The sequence below is a fragment of the Osmerus eperlanus genome, chromosome 15, assembly GCF_963692335.1.
Source record: "Osmerus eperlanus chromosome 15, fOsmEpe2.1, whole genome shotgun sequence".
Taxonomy (NCBI): Eukaryota; Metazoa; Chordata; class Actinopteri; order Osmeriformes; family Osmeridae; genus Osmerus; species Osmerus eperlanus.
The window spans coordinates 2,515,636-2,542,842 of NC_085032.1; the positions used below are offsets into that span (position 1 = coordinate 2,515,636).

General features: G+C 40.4%; 1 protein-coding gene and 1 long non-coding RNA gene across 4 annotated transcripts; one reads left to right on the forward strand and one right to left on the reverse strand.

Moving 5' to 3' along the window:
* Positions 1–1,748: 1,748 nt before the first annotated feature.
* On the forward strand, positions 1,749–22,268 carry LOC134035273 (uncharacterized). Of its 2 annotated transcripts, XR_009932332.1 has the most exons (4): positions 1,749–2,106; positions 21,459–21,566; positions 21,745–21,797; positions 22,145–22,268. It is a non-coding gene; the product is annotated as an uncharacterized LOC134035273 (long non-coding RNA). The 2 variants fall into 2 exon arrangements; XR_009932333.1 differs by lacking the exon at positions 21,745–21,797.
* On the reverse strand, positions 12,539–14,131 carry LOC134035271 (metalloreductase STEAP2-like). Of its 2 annotated transcripts, none has more exons than XM_062480254.1 (2): positions 13,850–14,131; positions 12,539–12,960 (listed from the first exon to the last, which is right to left on the reverse strand). In XM_062480254.1, the coding sequence occupies exons 1-2, from the start codon at positions 14,108–14,110 to the stop codon at positions 12,736–12,738; spliced, it is 486 nt and encodes a 161-aa protein (XP_062336238.1). In that variant the 5' UTR covers positions 14,111–14,131; the 3' UTR covers positions 12,539–12,735. The 2 variants fall into 2 exon arrangements, with proteins under 2 accessions (XP_062336238.1, XP_062336237.1); XM_062480253.1 differs by having other exon boundaries at positions 12,539–13,026.
* Positions 22,269–27,207: the final 4,939 nt, after the last annotated feature.

The following is a 27,207-nucleotide window of genomic DNA, read 5'->3' on the forward strand; positions in this document are numbered from 1 at the left end:
CACTCACTTTAACCCTATTTCTATGGAAGCGTTCATCGAGCTGATAGACTCCTCGAAACCCACTAGCTGCCTTCTCGATCCTCTCCCTGCCAAACTCTGTAGGGAACTTCTCCCTATTATTGGACCACCATGCTTAGTATTATTAATGAATCTATTGTACTTGGCCAAGTCCCCAACGATTTCAAACAAGCTATTATTAAGCCCCTTCTTAAAAAACCAAACCTGGATCCAGGTTGTCTTAGCAACTACAGGCCAATTTCAAATTTGCCATTTATCTCCAAAATTTTAGAGAAGGCTGTGGCACAACAGCTCACTGAGCACCTCTCCTCAAATCAGCTTTATGAACCTCTCCAGTCTGGATTTCGTCTCCACCACAGCACTGAAACTGCATTAGCCAAGGTAGTCAATGATCTACTGTTAGCCTCTGACGCGGGTTCTTTCTCTGTCCTGGTTCTTCTAGACCTAAGTGCAGCTTTTGACACGGTGGATCATGAGATTCTCTTGGAACGTATGGAGAACTATGTTGGGATTTCTGGTACATCACTTCAGTGGTTTAGATCGTATCTATCCGATAGATCACAATATGTCCACTATGATGGCTGCTCATCCAGGAGCTCCACTGTAAAATACGGAGTACCACAGGGTTCAGTTCTAGGCCCTCTGTTATTTTCTATCTATATGCTGCCTTTAGGAAACCTAATTACAAGCTCTGGGGTAAATTTTCACTGTTATGCAGATGATACTCAGCTATATATGTCTATAAAGTCTGGAGAATTTCCACATGCTATGGAAAAATGTGTTTCTAGGTTGAGAGCTTGGATGACTGCAAATTTCCTTCTTCTAAATTCGGATAAAACCGAGGTTCAAATTTTCGGTCCTAAAAAATATAGAAATAATTTTTCCAATCTGACCTTAGACCTAGACGGCGTCAAAGTCTCTCAAAGCCAGCTAGTAAAAAATTTAGGAGTCACAATGGACCCAGACCTTTCGTTTGAGTACCATATTAAGCAAATTACTAGAACTGCATTTTTCCATCTACGTAATATTGCCAAAATACGAAAATTTCTCTCAAAGGATGATGCGGAAAAACTAATACATGCATTTGTTACGTCCCGATTGGACTATTGCAATGTGTTGTTCTCTGGCTTCCCAATTACCCACCTAAAAAATTTACAGCGGGTGCAAAATGCTGCTGCTAGACTATTGACCAGAACAAGAAAGTTTGATCACATAACATCTACTCTTGTCTCTCTACACTGGCTCCCTATCCAAGCCAGAGCTGACTTCAAAGTTCTACTACTAACCTACAAATCTCTGCATGGATTGGCACCACTGTACCTCTCCGGTCTCCTTGCACCCTATTGCCCCGCAAGGACACTTAGATCTCAAGATGCCGGCTATCTGGTGGTTCCCAAAATTAAGAAAAAAACAGCTGGAGGTAGGGCGTTCTCATATAGAGCGCCTCTTCTCTGGAATAAACTACCCGTCTCAATTAGGGAGTCTGATACTGTTTCGACGTTTAAAATTAGGTTAAAAACGTTATTGTTTAGTCAATTCTACGACTGTTAAAGGTAAGTATGTTACTAGTTGGAGGCAACGGGGGACGGGTTGTTTCCATCCTTATTCTTTAAGTATAACTTATTTTAGAGTTCTCTTCCCCTGGAACAGATTTCATGTTCCAAATGAGGGGGGCTGTCGCTGTCTTGGTGTGTGGGGTTGCATCAAATTCCCCTTTTTTTTTGCTCTGTTAAATTGCTGCACCAGTCCACACTTGACCGGTGGGGATCTCATTCTATTATGACTGTAACTGTTAGCTGCTCCTGGCATTCTCTAATCCCTGCTCTCCTCTCTCTGTCCCCCCCCACACACATCCCTTGTGGTGTGGGGGGTTTGAGTTGTCAGCACCTGCCTGGTCGTCGGTCAGCCAACGCTGGACCTGGTCGCGAGTCTCCCGGTCCTGTCCTACATCTATAAAGTTGAATAATGGATTTTGGTGTTTTAAAAACCCATCGACACTGTATGACTATGTTTAGCCTGTGTTCTGCTCCTCTCTCCCACCAACCGTCTCTGGAGGAGGGGATCCCTCTCTGAATTGCTCCTCCCAAGGTTTCTTCCATTTTTTTTCTCCTGTTGAGAGTTTTTTGGGAGTTTTTCCTTGTCTTCCTTGAGGGTTTAGGTTGGTTGAGGGGCAGTTCTATGGGCATATGTGAAGCCCTCTGTGACATGCTTGCGTGTAAAAAGGGCTATACAAATAAATTTGATTTGATTTGTCACTTTAAAATAATGGTCCACATCACAAGTAGTTCCTGCAGGATGACAAGGTGACGCTTGAGTAATTAGTGAGGAGTTATACTGGTTTTCATAAGTAATAGGCCTATAATAAGTCTAATTTTATATTTGACACATACGGTACAGACATACATTTATGTGAGGCACTAGTGATATTCTAACAAACATTGTAATCTGGAAGATGTGGTTTTGCGCTTATCGCAACATAAATGCAGGATGCAAATAGTTTTTGACAAGAGAACATCAATGTTTATATTCATATCCTAAAGAGAAGTCCTCCTCAGGCGACTACTGTAACAAAGGTGGTTGTTTGGAGTCAGAGACATTTAACTGACACTCAAGAGCTCATAATAGTAAACGAATCCAATCATGAGTGTCAGCATCACTTCCTAATTATTAAAAATGTTAAACAAATTATCATTATTTGTATTATACCATGTTTAAGTTTGAAATAAACAGATAACATACGTCCATCCTTTGGTAAGAGTAGTCACAATCTCAACCTGTAGCTAACGTATTTGGGGGGATATAATATTCATAAACTGGTTTCCACAAAGAACCCATTTGAGGCACAAGCTTCTGAAAAGTTATGACCATGTTCAGAGTAAAACAACCAAATTGTTCACTTTTTAGACATGTTACTTTTGTGATTAGTAATTAATTGGTTATTCTTTCTTAATTGGTCATAGTTCACAAGTAGTTTTCAAGAGGATACATTTATTTAGTAATATCCAAATACCTACCAAGGAACTACCTTTGTTGTAAATTAGCTATTACTTACTGCTTAGTTAATCTTGGTTCCATATTAGTTAATAGCATTAAATTTGGTGTTAATGTAGAACTACCTATTACTTCCTGCATAGCTACTCATTAACAACGGACCATTATTCTAAAGTGTTACCGAAATGACTGATGAATATAGGATAGGTAGGTAGAACTTCATAACTCGTTTTGCTGCAGTTCAAAACGAGCTAATTAGCTGAAACCATCATAACCGCAATTTATCAGACTTGATGAGTCTTCACAAATTATTTCAGAACAAAGGTTATAATAACCCTCTTTATGCACTAATACAACCTTATCACAGCCTAACTGTTTATCCCAAACAGTATGCCAGGCTCTTGATAAAACATCCAAATAAAACTTAAAATCAAAATGACAATCAAACTCCAAATAAAAGTACATTGTAGTTATTTTCTCTTTCTCATTTAATAACCAAATTGCATCTAATACCTTTATCAAAACTCTTAAAAACCCTAGATTTGACTATTTTGACTTAAAATGTTAGCCCATATACCTTCAAAGTATATGCATACTTCCCTTCTTAGAACATCAGCGTTTAAACCAATCATCTCTTCACATCCAGAAAACGTTCTCTTGTTTCATTTCATAACATTCCATGATCCACTCTAAACCAATCTTTCATGTAACCTTCTAATCACGTCCTCAATTTTTCACATTTCCTTAAACCAAAATAAAACATTAGTGAAAAACACAGCGCTTTAAAATAACCCAAACTGGAAAAATGCCATCAATTGATTCCATGTCAATGGATATTTGATGTGCACATGGTTATTAAAATCAGATGTAGATTGTAATAAAGTTACAATTTCAAATAAAATCAAACCCCTAAACAAAATACATTCCCTTTCTGTTCTGAACACAAAAACTTCCCATAAGTTCCCAAGGTTGCAATTATCGAATGAATCTTACCGTTTGATTTCAAAATGAGCCTCTTACTAGTTATCTGACCACATTTGAATTTGCTTTAAACTATCGTTATCATAATTTTGTTTCATGAAATCCATGTTCGGACAGTTAAAGATCCTGTAAAGTAAATTCCATGTTTTGCTTTTAAGTACATTATATACGTGTGAAATTAGTTCCTGAAAGCATGTGCAAAGCGCTAAAACTTGTCACACTGAAATGTGGAGTTAAACCGAAGAACAGTTTCTCTTCCGTTTTCAGATCAGGTTTTAATGGGCGGAGCCAAAAAATGCCCTATCTACGTCATTTCGCCCTATCTACATCAGATCACTGAATGGCTCCTCCTGCTGTACTGTTATTGTAGCCTACATCAGCTAGCTAGCTAGCTTCTGGATGTCTCCCACCACCCGCAACTGCATCTTCCCATGATGCAAGAACTCCAGCTGCGCTGCAACGCCATTTAAGTTCCCTATTGATAATGAAAGGAAAAATAGGTGGATAGATTTTGTGAAGAGCCACGCTCATGGAAAGCTTCGGATAAACTCCAACAGCCGCCTCTGCCCTGACCATTTCACAGCGGACAGTTTAACATGGACCAGAGACAGACAGGGTTCACCAACACACGGCTTCTTTTGCAGCGCGGAGCCGTACCGAGCATCGCCCCTCTGGCTGTTCAGCCTCCGGTCGCACCTGGACCATCCACCGCCGCCAGCAGTTCATCACTCAGTTCTGTGTGCTTGTTATAATTATACTAGATAACTTTTCCAGAGGTATCTCTGCTATGAGTTAGTGCAAACCGCTAAATTGATATTAGGCTACTCGGTGTAGAATGATGGTATATTGGTGAAATGGTAGCTAATGTGTTAGAAGTAGCCTAGTTGGAGAACTCACTGTCTGCTGTCTCTGGTGTCCATTTTTACTGTTACAGCTCACGGGAAGATTTCATTTATATGCATCTGTATGTTTCACTCATTGAACAAATAAATTGTAATTCTATACGGTTTTGTTCGGCTTGACATAGTGTCCATTATCTGGGTCGGAGGTAGGCACTAGGCAGCGAGGGGCGGAGCTTCAGCTCCTTCAGGCGACACGCCCCCCCAGTCTCTAGCAGAGAAGACTGCTGATTTTTTCACAATTTCACAGCCTAATTTAACATACTTGTCGGTGTTATTTTTTCATTCGAATTTGGATGGGTAGTTAATAACACATTATTCTGTGGTGTGGCGAACTTAAAACTCGTTTCCAGGTCCACTTTACAGGATCTTTAAAACTGCTCCCACATCTGCGTCACTCATGCTAGTATTCGTCACCACGTCAATCCATTTATCAAACAATGCCTTTAAGACAAAAGAAAATATAACTCAAATTGCTCCCTTTTTCTTTTTAAACCTGTAAGTTCACAATTTACCAAGTGTACATAAGCCCGTAAAACACAAAACCTTACTCTTTAACTTCTCAAAAGTCTTATCAAAGCATGTAATACAGAACACTACTTTGAATATGTCTATATTATTTGCCAGCCATTACGCCCTCAGCATGCGCAATGCACAGACAACTTTCTCAATTCTAAATTTGCTGACCAAATTAACCCAAAATGAAAATATTTAAGTTGAATATTTTGTAGTTTGTATAGCCTATGGTTTAATGTAACACTTATCGTTTCTCAATTACTCTTTGTTTGTACTCAATGAATCAACTCAGATAATATCTATCAGCGCGCGTTTCAAACTCGAATCAAATAAACAGCCTCTCAGCGCGTGTTGGAACTCAAGACAAACAGCAGCGCGCTTTGGGACAATTTTTTTCCCCTTTTTTCCTTTGAACAACCCAGATGGTTGGCGTTTACCTTCTATCCACTTAATTTTGCTCTAGTATAACTTCCAATTTAACTAGAACTGATTTATGAACCAGGGGTTTAATTTCTGCATTTTTATTGAATACCGCCACACATCACAGATTTTCCGCTTATAAATACAAGTTCTGGTCGGAAAGGCTTCAAAAAAACTCCTTGTTTGACTAGGATTTAGAACAAATGTTGATCACGCATTTGTTAACCACCAAACTTCGAATTCATCTAAACGAACACATCTCTCAACATTTAATACTCACATAATTATGCAGAACCATACCCTCTCGGATCACCTTTATAAGATCTCAACGTAACAGGACTCTATTTTAGCCCCCACCTTTCCTCGGAATTTCTGAAACTCATGTAACTTGTAGCCTACTCAAACAACCAAAAACCTTGTTAGCAAATGTATCAAAATACTCATCACCTAACATCTTTAATAAAATCAAATCAGTATGCAAAATTCGCTCCACATTCGTCTATTTCTCTAAATTTACGTATTTGTAAATTTCTCAATTTATGTCTGCGCATGTGTCATGCGGTTACTTATCCTGGATCTCAAATGTCAAGCTGCAATTCCTTTACTAGCCTGTACCCGCCGCCATCGCTGTTGAGTCTGTCTGTAAGTTTGTTAGCTACAATTGTCGTCGCCATAGTTGCAAATCTAACTTCCTGGACTCTCCTTTGTCTCAGGACAGAGCAGAATGCACTTCCTCCACGTTTTCACCGGAGAGTAGTTAGCCATTAGCTATACCTAACAAAGCCACAGCCTGGATCTTTTCCTCTCAGATCCAAAAGCTATCCTAGCAATTTGTAAAAGACTTTGTTCAACAGACAGCGGACTGGCAAATTCGCTAGAATCATGTCTGCCTTCTGATTTCTTTCTAGGGACAATTCTACCCTCTTACAACATGTAAAACAATTACCCATGGTTATATTTACAACAGAACTTCGATATTTACAATTCTATCAACTATTAGTACTATTTTAACTTCAACATAAAAACTTGGGATCCGGTCTACATGCACCTAAGATTACTCGTCAGAAAATGACAGTTTACACATGTATTAGAATTCTGGTTGGACGAGCCAACTTAAAGTCCATTTAAATAGGTAAATATTAATACCACCAAACCCAACACATTTCAACACATCATCTCGGCAGCAATAAACACACATATGTAGCACCTTTGCCCTTAGGCCTAACAACAATCGCGCTTCAGTCTCTCTCGGACTGGTTCAATCTTTTACATGCGGCACAGAGGTTTATTAAGGTAGTCTTCCTCAAATCGACTCTGAACTGTGCTATGTACTTCACTAGGTCTTTAACCCTTGTGCTGCCTTCGGGTCACATGACCCAAAGGTTCATAACGAACCATCGTTGTGTTTACCCAATTTTACCCAATACAAAAACAAATAAAAATCATTTTCTTTTAACCTTCGCAATGTGGAGGGTCTGAGACAGCCCGACGGTTAAAAGAAAATGCTTCACTTTGTTTTTGTATGCGGTAAAGTTGTCACAATACGACGGTGGGTAACAATGACTGATGGGTCAGAATGACCCGAAGAGAACACAAGGGTTAAGCTCCTCATCAGTTTTTTCACTGATACGTCACAAATGACTAGGTCTCTGTACATACGACACAGCCTATTTACTTCACCGGGTATTTCTGCTACGGCATCACTTTTGATACGTCATCGATCACTAGGTCTTAGTAAAATAGGATACCATACTAGCTTCACTGGGTCTTTCACCGGGTCTCAGCTAATAGGACCTCAGTGCGTCTTTAACAACCCCTGTGGATTTTTTCTTTGTATTCTTACCTTGTCCATCGAAAGCTGTGCCTCATAGCTAGTCCAGAATTCCGTCACATTTCCACCATCCCCCAGAAAGAAAAAAACGAACCTCTTTCTAAACAGCTATGTTTAGCTGCGAGGTTCTCCATCGTGCACGTCTGCATGATTTCAGTTCTTGTAAGATGATGGAAAGGATGTTGTAATCCGGCTCGAAGGACCATTATGTCAGAAATATTAATCTATCAAGCATTGCACACAGGGGTGTAGCCAGGACATTATTTCTGGGGGGCCAGCTCTGGCCAGTCTTTTATTTGGGGTGGCACTTGATTGTCAAAAACTACTATTTTAAAACTCACACACTGCATCACTCAGAGCAGCAGTTTTCTAACGGTATCCAGTGGTTAACTGCTAGTCTCCATTGAAGCGCTGTCAGAATGCAGGTACGTTGGTTTGTGTCTTGCGCTGTTGATGGGGGCGTGGCCCAACATGTTGCAAATATGGGGCTTGTAGCATAAGTGACAAATGCCAATATAAGACGACTTTATAAAAAAAATACTAATCCATTTATTTCAGCTTTATACCGTTTCTGTCCAGGAAGGTAAATTTAAAAAAAAGTTGTGACGTTGGGGTGGCCGTGGCCCCCCCTGGCCACCACGTGGCTACGCCCCTGATTGCACAGTCAGTTGGTGAACAAGTTAAGAAAGCTTTATTGCTTGCGGCCGCAAGGAGACAAAACATCACACGCCATTGTGCTACAAAGTTTGTCTGCTAGCATGTTGTGCTAGCTAGCTATTTAAACAGAACCGCTCGACAGTCATTGGTTAAAACAAAGGCATGCAAATGTCCCATGGCTCTTCATTGGCTCCCTTGCATAGACCTGGCGTGTGTGTGTGTGCGTGCATGTTTGAGTGTGTGCGCTCTCTGACCCCTCTAAGCTTGACCAACTCTTTTATGGCCTCTCCAGTAAGATTGTGATCAAGCCCAGGTCCCCTTGTTTACGTAAGCCTAGTGTTACTCAAGAGTTCAGATTTGGGGGTAGGCCTCTCTGCACACAAGGAACACAGAATCATTCTTATACAGGATAACAGTTACATCTTAAATTTTTCCAACAGAAGTGCCTTGCCCAAGGACATAACATAATTTTGCACAGCCGGGAATCAAACTGGCAACCTTCAGATTACTAACTCAGCCACCTGAATCCCTCCCTCCCTCACCCCTATTGTTAAAGATCCTGTAAAGCAAATTCCATGATTTGCTTCTCAGTACATTATATATGTGTGAAATGAGTCCGTGAGAGCATGTGCAAAGCGCAAAAACTTTGTCGCATTGAAATGTGGAGTTAGAATGTTGAACAGTTTCTTTTCCGTTTTCAGATACGGTTTTGTATAGGCGGAGCCAAAACCCGACCGATCTACGTCACAGCGACCTATCTAAGTCAGATCACAGACGGTTGCATTCTGTTACTCAGCTGGTACGATGCAAAGACAAAGTAATTAATACATAAAACACTCAGACTGCAGGTAGGTCGGTTCTGATATCTGCAATTGATGTAGCTAGTGTTGCTGTTGTTGCTAAATTCAATAAATTCGAGGGGGCGGAGATTCAGCTCCTTTAGGCGACACGCCCCCCCAGTCTCAGAGAAGACTGCTGAGTTTCTCACAATTTTAAAGCCTAATTTAACATACTTGTCTGTGTTTTTTTTTTTTTTTTAATTTGGATGGGTAGTTACGGTGGCCGACGTGCAAACGCGCTGCAAATTAAGAAAACACATGCAAATAGACAAAACACAAGCAAATTAAGAAAACATCTTCATGAATTTGACAACACATGCGCAGCAAACGCGCTGCAAATACACACAACACAACCAAATACATAAACGCGCTGCAAATACATAAACGCTTTGCAAAAACGAAAGCACGCAAACCAAAAGGGCTGCAAATACAAACGCTGCAAATACATAAACGCGTTGCTAAAACGAAAGCACGCAAACCAAAAACGCTGAATCCAGTTTTCACAACGGAAGTTGACACGTGCAACGCGTTTATGTATTTGCAGCGTTTTTGGTTTGCGTGCTTTCGTTTTTGCAACGCGTTTATGTATTTGCAGCGTTTTTGGTTTGCGTGCTTTCGTTTTTGCAACACGTTTATGTATTTGGTTGTGTTGTGTGTATTTGCAGCTTGTTTGCTGAATGCTGCGCATGTGTTGTCAAATTCATGAAGATGTTTTCTTAATTTGCTTGTGTTTTGTCTATTTGCATGTGTTTTCTTAATTTGCAGCGCGTTTGCACATGCCGGCCACCGTAGGTAGTTAACAACACATTCTTCTGTGGTGTGATGAACTTAAAACTCATTTTCAATTCCACTTTACAGGATCTTTAATGGTAACATACAAAGTCACACAATCACATTTATGGCCTGCCTTACTCACCTTAGAACCAGCACAGTTATACATCATTAGCAAAAAAATATTATTGTGAACATTTATGTTGATTATTTAGTTGGAATAAATAACAATGGTAGTGTGCGCCATTGTTTTTAAGATTTGATCACATAGCACAAGGATGACTAACATCAAGAGGAAAACACATACAGTATCAATTTAAAAAAGTGTCTACATCTATTTCAAGGGTTTCCTATTTAAAAAAATTATAGTGTACAACCAAAAGTATGTGTCAAATAAATAGAAATACATATTTTATAGTTGAGATTCTTCAAAATAGGCACCCTTTGCCTTGATGACAACTTTGCACACCCTTGTCATTCTTTGAGTACCCCTGATCCCAAAAATATATTTGTATACTTTATTACATACCACATGAAACATTAGAAATTGAATTAATAAGTGTTCAAATGTTTGACTGGTACTACACATCTTACAATGGTAGGGCAAGCTGTGTCTACACAAGACACTTAATGTAACTTCTGCTATCAAATATGATTACAATAATTTCTGTCTTGACCGGTAAGTTAATGCATGGATTCCCATCTTTGATACAGCACTATCCAGGTGGACACTTATCCTTTCCATTTCCCTGGTTATGTCAGTGGTGGACTCAGGGGGCGGTCGCCCCCCCTGGTGCCAACCACGTTAGCAAAAGTGCCCTCTTGGATGCCCTATGGTAGATTAAACATATGGTGGCCCAGTGTGCAAGAAAACGTGATCAAATCCCTTCTAGGCTGCCCTACCTGTGGAAAGAAACTAGGGATGCACCGAATCCAGGATTCGGTTTCGGACGAATATTGGGCTTTTTGACGGGGTTCGGTTTCGGCCAAACCTTAGAATTTTTTTCCACCGAACCCTACGCTTGCACTACGCGCGCTACGCTGGTCGACATAATGATGCCGCCGTTGATTACAAGAAGGTGTTTACGTCGGTGGACCGTTCAATGCAGTAGGCTGAGAAAAAGTGAAAATGGAACTTGTGAGCAGAAAAAGTGTTGTTCGGCAGTAGCCTACTTTCAGTCAAAAGAAGGCGATTCCAGTCGAGCTACATGTTCAATTTGCAATGCCGATTTGTCTCATCTGAAAGAAATTCAAGAAATCTAAAAGGCTAATATTTTGGATATTGATTGGATCTTGAGATATGGTAAACATAGGCATATGGTAATTGTCAAAATAGTTTTTCCCACTTGTCTTCCTGGCATAATGTTGCCTATTCTTTTTTTTTCTTTCTTTTTTTTACAAAAAAACTAAAAAAAAACATTTAAAAAAAACCTGCTGTGGACGTTGTTTACTTCTTTAATGTGTTTACTGTGTTAATGGACTCAGGATGGGAGTATGATTCGGTATTCGGTTTCGGATTCAGCCGAATTTTAACCAGTGGATTCGGTATTCAGCCGAACCCCAAAAATCTGGATCGGTGCATCCCTAAAGAAACGTAATGCAGTAACCGTAATGCAGTAAATGCGTAATCCAGGCTAACCCTAGAGGGTTAGCCTGGGTTAGCCTGCTAACCCTAGAGGGTTAGCCTGGATCTGCCCTCCTACGTACTTCCTCTCAATTTTTATTTTGCTTCTGTACTAGGTCTGGTCATGAGATACGTAACTAAGTCAGATGTCTCCAGTTAATTTTCTACCGGCCAATCAGCGAACAGAGGGAGTGGCTGAGAACGATGATGTGATGTTGTGCGCTAGTTTGTGTTGTAGTTCCGTAATGGCGGCGGAGAAAGATGCAAGCAAAGCCATTCAGTCCGTTGTAGCAACGCTGCCGAATATCCATAAGCTAAAGCCGGAGCAAGAACAACTTTTGCTGAGTTTTGTTGGTGGCCATGATGTTGTGGCCCTCCTCCCCACGTGGTTTGGGAACAGTTTGATTTTCCAGCTACGGCAGCTAGCTCTGTTACAGTAGTGGTGAAGGAATTGGCTAAGGCGAACGCTAGCGATTGGTTATGGCAGATCAGAGTGGCTCTGGGCAGATCCAATAGTTTTAAACTTCAACAGAGTACCCGCCTACAAGGAAGTCAACGCTTGTCAATGGAGCGAGGTCAGACTCTCTGTACAAATTAAATGTACGAGAGTCTGGTTAGGACCAGGCTACTCTAGGGTGCCCCTATGTGTGAAATATTTTTTATAAAAGACCTTCTAGGGTGCTCTTTCAGTGGATTAAACATAATGCAGTGCCCTCTGGGTGCCCTACCAGTGGAGAAAACATGCATCTCATTTTGACTCAAACATAATAAAATCATGACTCCAACGTATTATTTTACAGAAGCATTTTTTTGTTGTTGCTCACATTTTCTTTTGATGTCCCTGCCTAAGCTGTAATCAAACGTACATCCCTGAACTGTACATATAGTGGGTTAAGCAAGGGAAGTTTGTATAGTGCATTGTATTGCACACTTCTTGCAAGCTTGTAAGAAAGAAAGTAGCTCGAATGAGGGGCTTTTAAGGGGCTCTTTTAGTGCACAAACTGTAGGCCAAAAGCACATGTCTCCAGCAAGAAGAGAGATGGTTGTTATTGCAGTTGATAACAAACCAAATAAGAATGCAAATAGTCTGTAATGGCCTATGCAACTAATGGCAGTCCATAATCATGATCAATATAAAGTATATGACATAGCAGCTAATGGAGGAATCTAAATAAATGACAACATTGGTCACATGATGGTCACCCTCTCAGGTGAGATGTGAGTGGCTGACACCACTGTGTTGAAGTTATTTTCGGTGTGTTTGGTTTCATAGCCCCTACGGATCCTGTGGAGCTTACAGGCAACACAGGGGAGCAGCAGGAACACTTTTCCCAGGATGACACACACGGGTAGGGCTACAGACACTGCAAAGCTGGGCGGCAGATAGAACCTGTAGGCGTCTTCCTCAAAGGCCTGCTTCCAGCCAAAAAGCAGGACATGGAATGTGGCAATGAGCAGTGCAATGTAGCCAAGGGTGGACTGTCATGGACACAGGCATAACATAACATTATTATATGTTGTTTATACTGCTGAAACTTAATTGCCAGGATTCATATATTACATACCACAAGTAGAATGTATGATATTGCAATTGCCTACAATTGCCCTAAAATAAAGTGTGTAATAACTATGTATATACTATGTATTGTACTATTGTTTATACACTGAAATTGGATTACATTTAATCAAATCTAAAATGTCCACTTTGCTTTTTGCTTGGTATATTTAGCCACTCTAAGGCCGAATCCCAATACTCTGTCTTATCCCTACCCCTTACCCCTAGCCCTTAGTTTACCCCTAGCCCTTGTGTCTCGAAACTGAGGGGAAAGGGCTACAAAGCCCTATGAAATGAGACACCATGCAAAGCAAGTAGTGTTATGCACCGATATCAAACAAAATTTGTTTGCAATTCGCTGCTAATGGAGTTTAATTAAAACTTAGACATGCATGGAGTCCATTCAAGGCTAATCAGAGAAATGGGGGACTGTTGTGCAAATCAGCAATGTAACATTAGCGTAGCAATCTAGCGATTTTTTAAAACATTTAAACAGTCCTGAACAGGACTGTTTAAACTGGAAAATGCAGGATTCACATAGCCCTAGGTTTCAAGTAAGCTCCCGTTTTCACTTGGTTTTAAGGGGTGTATACCCCTTCGTCTTAGCCATACCCCTAACTCAAAAAGAGTATGGGGACACCACTTGCTCTCACGTGAATGCGCAAAACTAAGGGCTTGGGTAAAGGGGTAGTATTGGGATTCGGCCTAAGACTGTCATCATACAGTTTCTTCATAACAGTGCAGTACCTGTATGAAGCTGAACTCCCGCCAGTTGAGGGCACTGTTGACTGAGGGAATGGAGGTGATGGCCAGTAGAGACAGTAGACCAAGGCTCATAATACCAAATGAGACATACATCTCCACCCTCCACACTTCCTCCTCATTCCACGAGTTCTCCAGGTTTGTATGGATCTGAAACTCCCACAAACAAAGGTGCACACAGACACAACCACAAACAAACACAGATAAATTTGACATAATGAAAAATGTTACGTAGGTGAAAGGCATGTTTTACATACCAAGTGCAGGCAACACATTCACAGAATCGAGCATACACAAGCACAAACCTTTTTAGCACAAGTAGATCCACAAATTATTAAATAATAGGTTAAATCAGCTGGGAGTGGCTGATTTGCATAAACCGAGAGACCTAGTTTCTCTAGTTTTTTAATTTGGCAGTGCATTCATCCATTCATTAAAATATATTTATGAATTAATATGGGATCAATAAAGTAGCTAGTACTTCTAATATAGTTCACTGGCTGTGTTTCCTCATGGTGGAACAAGGTGAACCATAGCAAAAGAACAACTTGAAATGCACAACAAAATGAAAGGGGAGCTGCTGCTGGGGGCCTGCTGCCAAACTAGGTTAACAGGCCTAAGACAAAGAATGACAGCTGTTACAATTCGGGCTCTGTTTGAGTACACAAAAAATGTGTCTTATGTCAGCACAGCACATCACAAATTCCAATATATCTTAGACAAACATATTTCTCATACTTCACAACAAAGTGGTACCAAAAACAAAACTGTGTTTCAAGTGTGTTCTGCAACACGACAAAGACTTAAGTAGCAGGGATATGCTAACCAAGGGCACATCTGCATATCAATTAGCAATGGTTCTTCCAAGTGATCCTCTGAGCAAATATATACTCAAAAAAAGGAAACTGGCCGGTTATTAAATTCACAAAACTGTCACATGTCATTTGAACAATATTGTTTCATGTTTCAAAGGTGAACGTGATTAAATAATGTAGGATTTGCATAAAATTCAACAACTTTACAGTTGTTAGATTCAGTCGTGTTGAGATAACGTGATAAAATCTAGCCAAACTGATGTTGCACTCTATGGACTTGTGAGATCACGAGATAACGCGAGAACACAACCCATCTTGCCCGGGAAAATAACGGCAGTTAGAGAAGACGGCAGTGAGAAGAATGAGTTTGTGGAGTCTGGTTCGTGGAGTTGATTTTGAAAAGGTAAGTTTAATTCAGTTTTCATGCATCTAAATACTAACAAAACGACGTACATTAAGTAATCAGCAGCTTGTCCATCATTTTCAGCACTATTTGGCTTCTTTTTTTCTTGTCTTTTTCTCAGCCTTTTGATGTCATGTTGGCTAACGTGCTGGTGTTAGCCTAGCTAGTTAGCTGGCACTTAGTGTTTTTCTACCATTTGCTGCCTGTCGACCCTTGCACAGAATATTAGTTTCACATTTTACCTCTCCTAGACAGTTATCCTGCCGATTATTTTTATGTTTTTTCGCCGAAAGTGAGTGTAGGCACAAAAGCCGCGTGTGGTAAATTACAGCCAATGAGTCGCTCTCAAAGCCCCTGTAAATGCGGTCAAAATGTCCGCTAAATGCCTGTCATGCCTGAAAATGCAGTCGGTGATAGAGCCCGACCGATATATCGGCGGGCCAATATTATTGGCCGATATTAGGCATTTTCCAAACTATCGGTATCGGCATTTATAATGGCCGATAAATGAATATATTTTTTTAATTTTTATTATTGTGTTTTTGTTCAAAGGACTTTAAGTTTCATATCTTAAGTTTGTATTTGTATACATTTTATTTATCAGAACGTTAATTTTTAAACTGCATTATCATATTATTTTAGTGAGGAAATAATAACAGGAGTCAGATGGCTGAGTGGTTAAGGAATCGGGCTATTAATCAGAAGGTTGCCGGTTCGATTCCCGGCAGTGTAAAATGACGTTGTGTCCTTGGACAAGGCACTTCACCCTACTTGCCTCTGGGAATGTCCCTGTACTTACTGTAAGTCGCTCTGGATAAGAACGTCTGCTAAAAATGACAATGTAAACTCCAAATAACTGTTAGGGAAATCAGTTTGTTTTGTTACGTGTTTTTGGAATTTTTTTATATTTTTTTATATCGGCCTATATCGGAATATCAGATTTTTAAATCACCAAATATTTGTATCGGTATCGGCCTTAAAAATCCTTTATCGGTCGGGCTCTAGTCGGTGATTCTCAAAGCCCCGGTAAAGGTAGTCAAAATGTCTGTTAAAACGTGGGCAAACTTAGGTCTCACACGATCTCAAACGGCAGTCTGTTGTATTTCGCTGCTTGTGCTGATGTGAAAATGTATGTTTTGTAGTTGTAAATTTCAGATACTACTTAAGAAAGTATTTTTAAGTTGAGTTCTGTTTCAACTTGTCCGCTGTGTCATGGTTTCATTGCTCATAGTTTATCTGTGTTCTCCATAACTCATGGTGATTTCGCATGCGCCATTGTTCTGCACACACGTGCTTTTGCAGTGCTCAAAACAGCGCTGCATTGAAGAAACACATACCAAAATATTTCAGTTTGAATACATGTACCAGTACACCTTTACTTTGGATAAATGTAATATCTTAATGTGTGTTTATTTATCTGATCTCTTTCAGAACGTGCCTTTCTGCAAACCAAAATATTAGTTACTGCTGATAAAGGGGGTCATCGGCCATCATCAAGTGCAATTTGAAAAGCTATTTGTAAGTACTGTCAGACCTGAATGTGGTTGGGCTAAAACAGTGACTGTGTCTGTCTGTCTGACTGACTGACTGGAAGTGCTTACGATGCTAGGGTCCAGCAAAACCTTTATTTGCCCAGTTGGTTTTATTTTGTTTGGGTGGGGGATGTGGAGGTGTAAGGTGTGTAGTGTATCTCTGTCTGGCAGATATGAGCTACTAAAACATTTTCGACTTCAGCACCGGCATATGCAACTGTAGCCGGCCACCCGCATCAACGAAAAGCTAGCTATTCGTTGATGCGGGTGGCCTGTTACATACCTGAGGAGTGAGTTTCACCGATACACATCGGCTACATTCACCCCTCAAACTCACTCCGGCCGGTTAGCTGATGCTAACCTAGCGATCCGGGTCACGGCACCAGTGTAACAGACGTGGTCTTGCAAGCTCCGTCAGAGGTATCGGGCAAATCGTCCCGCACTGGGTTCGAACTTACCACCTCTGGCTTCCCAAGCGCCACCACTACCAACTACGCCAACGAAAAGCTAGCTATTCGTTGATGCGGGTGGCCTGTTACATACCTGAGGAGTGAGTTTCACCGATACACATCGGCTACACAACGTTACCCATGCACACACACAAACTGCCCATGTACTTTTATGACATGGAATGCTTTGCACATTCATTTAAGTAGAGTCCATCCTAAACAAACCACTCGGGAGCTGCAGGAATTATCAACATATAGTTGCCATTTGTGCACATGTAGCAATCTTCCTACAGAGAAGGATTATTTTTCACACATTAACACTCATTTGAAGACTAATGAAACTGTTGCTTGTATGTTTGGGGGTTGCAGTTTTCAGACAGATATATACAGAACATATCCTCACTCATATCATTCACTCTCACAAGAACAAAAAACACAATCCACATACATTGAAAGATTTCAAGCCAGACGTTGTTATAACCACTCGAGTTTCACAAGAATCTTCTAATAATCCTGAGGAGGATGCAGGTAATCAACATCACTCTGCAGTTGAAGCAGAAAATTCATGTTCAAATAGTGATGTGGATGTAACTCAGAACTTGCCGGAAGTAATTGAGAATAATTTTGCTGCAGTGTTGCTCAAGTTACAGCATTTTGCACATGTGCCAGGCACGAAAATTGAGTTTTTGGAGGAACTGCACTACTTGTTAAGTTCAGCAACATTACCCCTCTCTATTGACTTTCTTGAAGGGGTATTTCAGAAACATAGTCCCACAACTGACAGGTCTGTGGTAACAGAGGTAGCCACTGCTCTCTGCACGTCTAACCCATTGCTCAAAGCCATAGAGAATGGGGGTCCCCTAAGTTCAGCTTATCTTCGCAACCAGTATTATAAAAAGATCTTTAACGTGGTAGAACCCATTGAATACATTCTTGAAGCCAAGGAAAACAAAGGTTTTCAGTATGTGCCTGTAGTTAAGTCTTTGCAACAGCTCTTTAAGAAAGATGTTGTGGACATGGTAGTTGAAAATCACAGAAGAGTAAAAGACTTAGTGGTGAACACCATACTTATAAATCTCCTCAGGAGGGTTCACACTTCCAGCAAAACAGTTTTTTGTCAGGGGATGAGATGAGAATTTTGTTACGCTTATATATAGATGATTTAGAGGTTTGCAATCCTATGGGTACTTCTCGCAGAAAACATAAGATTTGTGGAATCTACTGGACTTTGGGTAATTTGCCTCCAAGCTCATATTCATCACTATCAATTTACTCGGCAGTGTTGTGTAAAACTGATGATGTGAAGAAGTATGGTTATGACCGTGTTTTACATCCTCTTCTCCAAGATATGAAAACTCTGGAGCAAGAGGGAGTTTTCATTCCATTACTTGGCAGATGTCTGTAAAGGTACGATTCAGGTTGTTGCGGCAGATAACCTGGGGGCTCACAGTATAGCAGGTTTTAATGAGAGCTTTTCTAGTCTGTATAGCTGCCGATTTTGCACAGGAGAAAAAACTGACATCCAAACAAAAGAGGTAAAGTCAGGTGCATTTACGCTCAGGACCAAAGAACTCCATGACTCACGTGAAATCAGCTCAGGAGAATGGTACAAGCTGTTTTGGGGTGAAAGGGCATTGTGTTATCACTGAAACTCTTGCCCACTTCAGTGTTCACACAGGTTATCCTTCAGATATTATGCATGACCTTTTTGAGGGCATAGTGCCGGTGGAGCTTGCACGGTGTTTGGCGTTGCTGATATCCAAGAAATATTTCAATCTTGAAACCCTCAACAGATCCATCCTGCATTTCCCTTACAAGTGGGCAGACAAGACAAATAGGCCCCATGTGATCCCACACACATTTTCAACTAGGAAAACAATAGGTGGGAATGCCCATGAAAATTGGGCTCTGTTAAGACTACTTCCGTTTATAATTGGGCATCTGGTGCCGGAGGGTGAAATGGCATGGCAAATACTGTTTGTCTTAAAAGACATTGTAGAGCTTGTGGTTGCTCCAACACACACAGATGAGTCCATTGCCTATCTGGAATGCAAAATGTCAGAGCACAGAGAAAGGTTCCAAGAACTCTTCCCTGATGTGAATCTGCTCCCAAAGCATCATTATGTAGAGCACTATCCTCAACTGATAAGGATGTTTGGGCCTCTTGTGGGACTCTGGAGTTTTGAGGCCAAACAGTTTTTTTAAGCAGGTTGTGCGACACACCAATTGCTTTAAAAACGTGCCCCTCTCGCTAGCTACTAAGCATCAGTTTATGATTTCATATCATTTGAGATCATCCAGGTTCGAGAAAACTTCCCTAGAGGTTACAAACGTCTCAACAGTCCATCTTGATGTTTTGAAACAAGAATTCCCTGGTACAACTGAAGTTCACCTTTAAAAGTGTGTCTCAAACAAAGGTGTACATTTCAGAAACGGGATGATAGTTGCCCATGGGTCTACAAGTGGGCTGCCTGACTTTGGAGAAATTTTTCAGATTTGTGTTGTTGAGGAGAGACTGTGTTTTATAGTGAGAAGGCTTTCTGGGTGGTACAGGGAACATTTCAGAGCTTTTGAGCTGAGTATGTCCAGGGAGAGAAACTGTTCTGATTGAACTTAGTGAACTGGCCGATGACTACCCTTTTGCAGACTACTGGATTGGACCTCTAAGACTGGTGACATTAAAAAGACACATAAACATAGATGAACAAAGCTAAGTGTGTTATCTTTCATTTTGAATATGTCCTTTTGTATGTAATGCCATATTACTCCCTAGTATTTATAGGATTTGGCTATCGTTACTTTTTATTTCAGGGGACTGATTTCATAATGCCCCTGCCAAAAAATCCCAGCTCTTTTATTTAGATTCCTTATCAAATCAATTGGGCATAATTATAACAGATTCAGACCAATTTAATTCACAGCCATATTAATGGACATGGCATTCCATACTTTTGTTCTCATTGCTCTGTTAAAATCAGATCACCCTTGTTAAAACTTAATCTTCTCTTTCCTCATTCAGGCGGTTGTGAAATGGCTGCTCCAGTGAAACTCAGAATCATTTTGGGAGAAAACAATTCCCAGGGATTGATCCTTCCAGATGGGAAGCCAGAGTCTGTCAACGAAATCATGCATAAAATAAAGAGACAGTGTGGAGTAAATGGAGACTTCAGGCTTCAATTCATGGATGCTGAGTTTGGGAATGTTTTCACCAACTTGGACTCAACATCAGACATCCAGGACAAAAGCTCCATCAAGGTTGTCTTTAACTCCGTTGCACCTGCCCAACTTGGTGGCTCTCCACCACCTCCCTACTCAGCTGCTGCCACATCCCGCCCTCTGGACGACTCTTCCTCCCTTTCATCTGCTGGTAGCTCATTTGATACAGACATACTGTCTTCTCCTGAGTCCACCTCCTCGAGAGCCACTGCATGGCCCATTGTCTTCCCCATGCTCCGGTTTGCTTATGATACTCAGCTACAGCTGGACAGAGCCAATGCTGCTTTCAAAGAAACTGGAGCTTTGTTGAATCCTGATACTAAACTGAAATCTGCCCTTCTTGATGGCTTAGCTGAAGTGATCGTCCAGTACAAAGTGTACCTCACTGACATTGAGTTTGATGAGGTAGCAGAAGCTCTTGTAACAATACATCCATGTTTGAAAGAGCCAGGTTCAGTCACTAGGTATGGCGGATGGAAGACAAGCCTGAAGTACAAACTTGCTAACTACCGAACAAAGCTCAGATGGCTTGGATGCCCTGAAGTTACTGTGAATTCCTTAAAACACAAACCTGAGAGCTAATGCAGTCCTGCATATAGTGTGAAGAAGCCGAAAAAAGTGAATTACTGCCCCACCTATCCAGCCGGTGAAACAGCGGAGAAACAAGAACAGATGAGTGGCCCTCCTTTCAGAAGTAAAGAAAAGAAACAATGAGCACAAGGTGGCAGCAATGATGGACAAGACCTTTGCGCATAGAAGGCAAGAGGTAGTTCGAGGCACCCATGGTAGCTGATTTCAAAACAAGGTGGCCAGCTCTCTTCCATGTGCGTGAGGTAAGTGAATTAATGCGAAAGAACATCCCCATTGCACTGGATGTGTCATAAAATACAGAAAGAATATGAGAAGTTACTCAAACTGATTATGATTTACTGAAGGCTAGCAACAGCAGCCTTTGTTGGCATTCTGACAAGTGGTGTGGGGGCATTTTCAGGAATGCAAGAAACTATAGATAGATACTGTATTATGCATTTACATGTCTCGAACAGATTGAACTGCTATATCAAATGTGTACCTAAAAGTGACATCACACTAGTCAAACTGAGTTTTGTCTACCGTTTTGTTCTTTTGTAGGTGACTTCAGAGTTTAAGAGAATAACAACAATCAATTTACTGTCAAAGTTCTTCTCCGAGCTGGATATCCACTCTGAAAACCTGATGAAGGCATATGCCAAGAAAGGTGGAGTTCAAGGGAGAAAAATCAAGACCATCAAGGCACCCATAACCCAGGTATGAAAAAGTGACAAAAACTTGACCTGAACCTGTCCATTGTAGAATTGACTTTGAGCACTACAGCTATTTCCCATTAAGGTAAATTGTTGAAATGGTGTTCCAAATGTTATTTTCTTCTCTGATCTGCATATTGAGACTGACACCATTGAAGTCAGGAGAGAATGTATCCTCAAAGGTCTCTGTGTGTACTTGAATGAAGATCCGGAGAAGCTGGTGAAGGAATACCTGGTATGTTAATTTACCTGGATAGGAGTATACAGGGTGAGGGGAGTGGTATGTTAATTTACCTGGATAGGAGTATACAGGGTGAGGGGATTGGGGCCGGCTTGAGATTCAGCCTGTCCTTGTCTTTTTCTCACTCGGAAAATAACAGTTTACTTTTAACTGCTTTTTCCTTTACTGAGACAATATACCTTATTCTGATGGAATAACTAACATTTATCAGCGGCAGCCTACTGTACAGTTATTACGTATCACTGTACAGTATGTGTACAGTATGTAAAGAGTGTGTGCCATAACAATGGGATGCAATGCACATATTGAAATAAAATTGTCCTTGTCATTTTTTGTCACAGGACGTCAATGAAAGCACTGTGGCTAAGGCAGAGACTGTCTTCGGAATCGTCGTAATTCGACGAGAAGGTGCAGAGCCCAGCGATGACCCAGAGGATGTTGGGATTGTCCTGGAAGGGGTGGAAGTGATGGGGGATTTGGGCAATGTATCTTTTGCTGTGGCGATGTTGCTTGGTCTGGTCTATGCACTTAACTTGAGCTATCCTCCGGAGCTCAAATACACCTTTGAGGTTGTGCAGAAGATTCTTATGGAATTGGATGGACACAACTATCCAACAAAGGACAAGTTTTGAAAACACTTATTTTCCGTTGAAGAATTATGTTTCTGTTTATAACACTCCCTGCAAACATTAGTTTTAAATAGTTTGTGAAGAAAAGTAATTCAAAATATTGAACCTTTTCCAGTTTTCTGTTTGTGCTTGACTCATAAGTATAAGTATCTGTTTACTAAAACATTTTGTTACCACAAAAGCTATTTGAATGGTTTGTGAAGAAAAGTACATTTACATTTACATTTATTCATTTAGCAGACGCTTTTATCCAAAGCGACTTCCAAGAGAGAGCTTTACAAAGTGCATAGGTCACTGATCATAACAACGAGATAGCCACAAAACATTGCGAGTAGCCAAAACATGAAGCACACATTGTGAACAACCAAAGTAAGTGCCAAAGGGAAGAACCATACGAGCATGTAGTTAAACAAGTTACAATTAAACAACATGAACTGCTATAAGTGCAAGTGTACCTGTGAAAAAGAAAAAAAAAGACAAGCAACAATAATAAAAAACAATATATCACAGCGAGTACAAACAATTTTAAATCAGTTACCACTAACCACAAGAGCAACAAGTCTCTGAGCAAGAGTCATTGTGATCCTTGAGGAAACTAACATCGGGTCAAGCGAACCATTCCTAAGTACCGTTGTACTCCCGGTACAAGTGCGTCTTGAGCCTTTTCTTGAAGGTGGAGAAACAGTCAGTGTCTCTGATGGAGGTGGAGAGTTGATTCCACCACTGGGGGGCCAGACAGGAGAAGAGCTTGTGTTGGGACCGGGCGGTCTTGAGCGGTGGGACCATCAGGCGGTTGTCTGAAGAAGACCATAGGTCTTACAAAATATTGCACAAAATATATAATATAAATATATATATAAATATATATAATACAAAATATTGCACCTTTTCCAGTTTTCTGTTTGTGCTTGACTCATAAGTGTAAGTATCTGTTTACTAAAACATTTTGTTAACACAAAAGCTATTTGAATGGTTTGTGAATAAAAGTAATACAAAATATTGCACCCTTTCCAGTTGTGTTTGTGCTTATGCACAAAAACTATTTGAATTAATGCAATTAAACCATTAAAAAGGATTTCCATGTGACTAAGTAGCTTTCTTTCAGCATTAAGCACTTTTGTTGTTCTAACATAATTTGCATGGGTTGGATCAACTTCATTTACTAGACTACTAGTTGGATCAACTAAATTAAATTAAGTTCAATGAAAATTAAGTTAGTTAGACTAAACCTGTTGAATTGAGTTGGACTAAAACATTGTAAATACGTTGGGCCAACCCTATTAATTTATATAGTACCCAACCAATGTAAATAAGTTAAATCAACTTAAATAAATTAAAGTGACCCAACATAAGTATAATGCGTTGGAATAACATAATTGCGTAATGCGTGAATAAAGCGATTTAATCATGTGGAAATCCTTTCCATGATTTTTTTATGTTCGTTCAAAGAGTTATTTTTTTGAGTGTAGCCATGATCTATCATGGTAGAGTAGATAACATTTAAAACCTTCATTTGCCTTGTAACTGATTTCATTCATTTGCAATGTTATTAAATATTGATTTCATTTAACCTTCCTTTGACCATTCTTGCTCTGATTGAACCCATAGACTCAAATAACTGTAATTCCATTGGTATTGGCATTATTTTGTTAATGTTAATACACTAGGGATGTAACAGTATTATCAATTTTGTGGTATCGCGATAGCAAAATTGTCTTTATCATTGTGGTCACATTAGGGGTGGAACAATACATGTATTCGTACCGAACCGTACGGTACGGGCGTCACGGTTCGGTGCATGAAATTACACGGAGAATACACAATATAAAAATAAATAAAACTTGCGTGCAAATTAATTAATGTAATGCGGAAATACTGTTAGGTACTCGTGTTCTTTAGGGACATCTAATCTGTAGCTCTGAAGCTCTGATTGGCGCCGCCGTGAGTCAGAGATAGGCCAGCTAGCAGCACTAAGGACGAGTATGGCGAGTGGTGGCGACACACGAGAGATAGAGGACCCGCCGGCTTTTTTAGGATTGCAAGTTTGGGAAAACTTCGGTTTCCCATTCAGTTACAGTAGTGATGGGAAGTTCGGATCATTTTACTGATTCGGTTCTTTGAATCTCGTTCAGCAAAATGAACAAATCTTTTTTCGAGTCATTCGTTCATTTCAACTGGGAAGAGGTGGGGGGGGGGGGGGGGGGGTTGCTCAACATTTTATAGCCAATTCCCTGGCCTAAATACGTCCACTCCAAACACGTATCATATTCTCATGTTAGTGCATGTAAACCAGCAGATACTATTTTAAAAGAAATTCCTGCATTAAAATAATGTATCATGACAGTTTGTATGATTTGAAATGGTCATTTATTATCACACTAGCATTTAATTATCACAGAAATCAATTACGCTGCACTGAACTATAAGTAAAGTACAAAAAAAGTGAAAATAACAAAACCTGTAATTATTACTTGTGAACGAATATCATTCACGTCTTACTAAACCTAGTCACGCGAAAGTGAACGAGGTAAACAAATCCTTTCTGTTTCCTCTTCTGAGCCTGCAGGTCACGTGAAAAATTATCCAAAGATCCGTATCCGAAGACCCAGTCAAAATGAACGAATCGTTTCTGTCTTTGCTGGCTACCAGTACTGAGCCTATGCAGGTCACATGAAAAACGATCCAAAGATCCGTATCCGAAGACCCAGTCAAAATGAATGAATCGTTTCTGTTTTTGCTAGCTACCAGTACTAAGCCTATGCAGGTCACGTGAAAAACGTTCCAAAGACTCGTACCCGGCAGATGAACGAATCGATCCTGCCAACCGTGTCTTCGGATCAATGTTTCGTTCTTCTGACAACCGGGTCTTCGGATCAATGATTGGTTCATCTGCCGGGTATGAGTCTTTGGATCATTTTTCACGTGACCTGCATAGGCTCAGTACTGGTAACTAGAGGAAACAGAAACGATTCGTTCATTTTGACTGGGTCTTCGGATACGGATCTTTGGATCATTTTTCACGTGACCTGCATAGGCTCAGAAGAGGAAACAGAAAGGATTTGTTTTTCCTCGTTCACTTCTGCGTGACTAGGTTTAGTAAGACGTGAATGATATTCGTTTACAAGTGATAATTATAGGTTTCGTTATTTTAACTTTTTTTTTGTTCTTGGCCACGAGAATATGAACAAATCACTCTCTGAGACTACTCGTTACTCCCGAGTCATACTAATGATTCGTTCAAAATGAACGAATCGTTCACGAACGACACATCACTAGTACAGGCGAGAGAGTGGTGGATAAGACAAGCACTGTGTGTCGGCGTTGTTCAGCAGTTGTGGGCAGTGACGTGCAGTCTGGGTAGGCAAGATAGGCACTGCCTACCCTGCCAAAATTCAAACGTAAAAATGTTATTAAATCATTTTATTTAATAAACTTATATTTGTATTTTGACTGTTTATTCTTGAGATTTATATATGCAATATGTGTTATTCAAATTGTTTAGACGTTACGATGACAATGTAGCAGTTACGCATAATCAAATACAAAAACAGTTGTAGAATAAGCAGTGCTTTTACTGTCCGTTCACTGCGGACGACAAGCAAGAAACTCACTTGCGCACATCGATCCTGTATTCTTCAACATGTACGTTGAAAAGCACAACTCTGCTGTGCCTTTGCGCGTAAATATGCTATACCAGTAATCACCTAATCAAACATGGACCAATTAAAATCTAGATATTACAGGACATTTGCGCAGCTAACGTCATTACACCAGCTACATTGTAAGCGTAATCCCCACAAAATGAACACCATCACCCAGGTGTGCCAATCACTGGAACGAGACAAAAAAAACTGTCCAACTTCTCCTCCCTACAGTGCTTAACCAGCCATTAGATACACATACAAACAGGGTTCTAAATTAACACCCGCCAAATGCGGGTTAAAATTAATTTTGGAGGGTGTTAATAAAAACTCACTAGCCAGTTTGGCCGGTGATACATGAGGCATTAGATGAATGATACATAAGGCTCTGTTCTCTGCATGGTTCTCGGTCATTTATCCCCCTGGCAGTACTTCCTAAGTTTCCCATGAACACTGTGCCGTAATGCTACGTGATAACGTTTTATACGCCCATTGGCTGCGCGCAGTTGAAGTGAAACCGCCGCGAGAAACCGTGGAAACGAACGGAGCGTCCACCAGAAAACACAAGGAAGAAGTCAAACGAAGCATAGTGGATCATAGGAGGTAATAAGAGCTAGCTAGAGTAGTAAAGTAAAAAGTTAACTTAATGCGGCGGTGGTTAGGACAAACTTCTGGGGGAGAGAAGAGGAACGAGGCAGGGGATGAGGATATTGATAGCACTAGAGAAACGAAGAAAAGAAAATGTAATGCCAAATGGCTGACGGGTCGGGAATGGCTTGTGTTTGACAATGAAAATGTTGTCATGTTTTGTAAGGATTGCCGCATGTAGTCTACGCATAAGAAAAATTATGTTGCTTACTGACACAGTCTAGTGTAATGTAAATACACTGTTCTTAATAAAGAGTATATTAGGTCAGTTTAATTAATGCCTGCTTAGGACAAAACGTTAAATGCATGGGCAGGAGTCAATCTCATCATGACGCGAATGGACGTTTTAGCCATTTACAATAAATCGTGTCCTTACTTAGTCACGTGTTGGTGATTTCACATACCCTTGCATCATACGTCTGTGCTTCATTTTACTTCATTTTCTGTGTTTTTCATGCCAACAATGTTAATAAAATGATCAAATGC

Coding starts and splice junctions, on each gene's coding strand:
- LOC134035271 (XM_062480253.1), bottom strand. CDS start 14,110: ATGCCTTTCACCTACGTAACATTTTTCATTATGTCAAATTTATCTGTG. Junction 13,027..13,849: donor GGGAGTTCAGCTTCATACAG/GTACTGCACTGT, acceptor TGTCCATGACAG/TCCACCCTTGGCTACATTGC.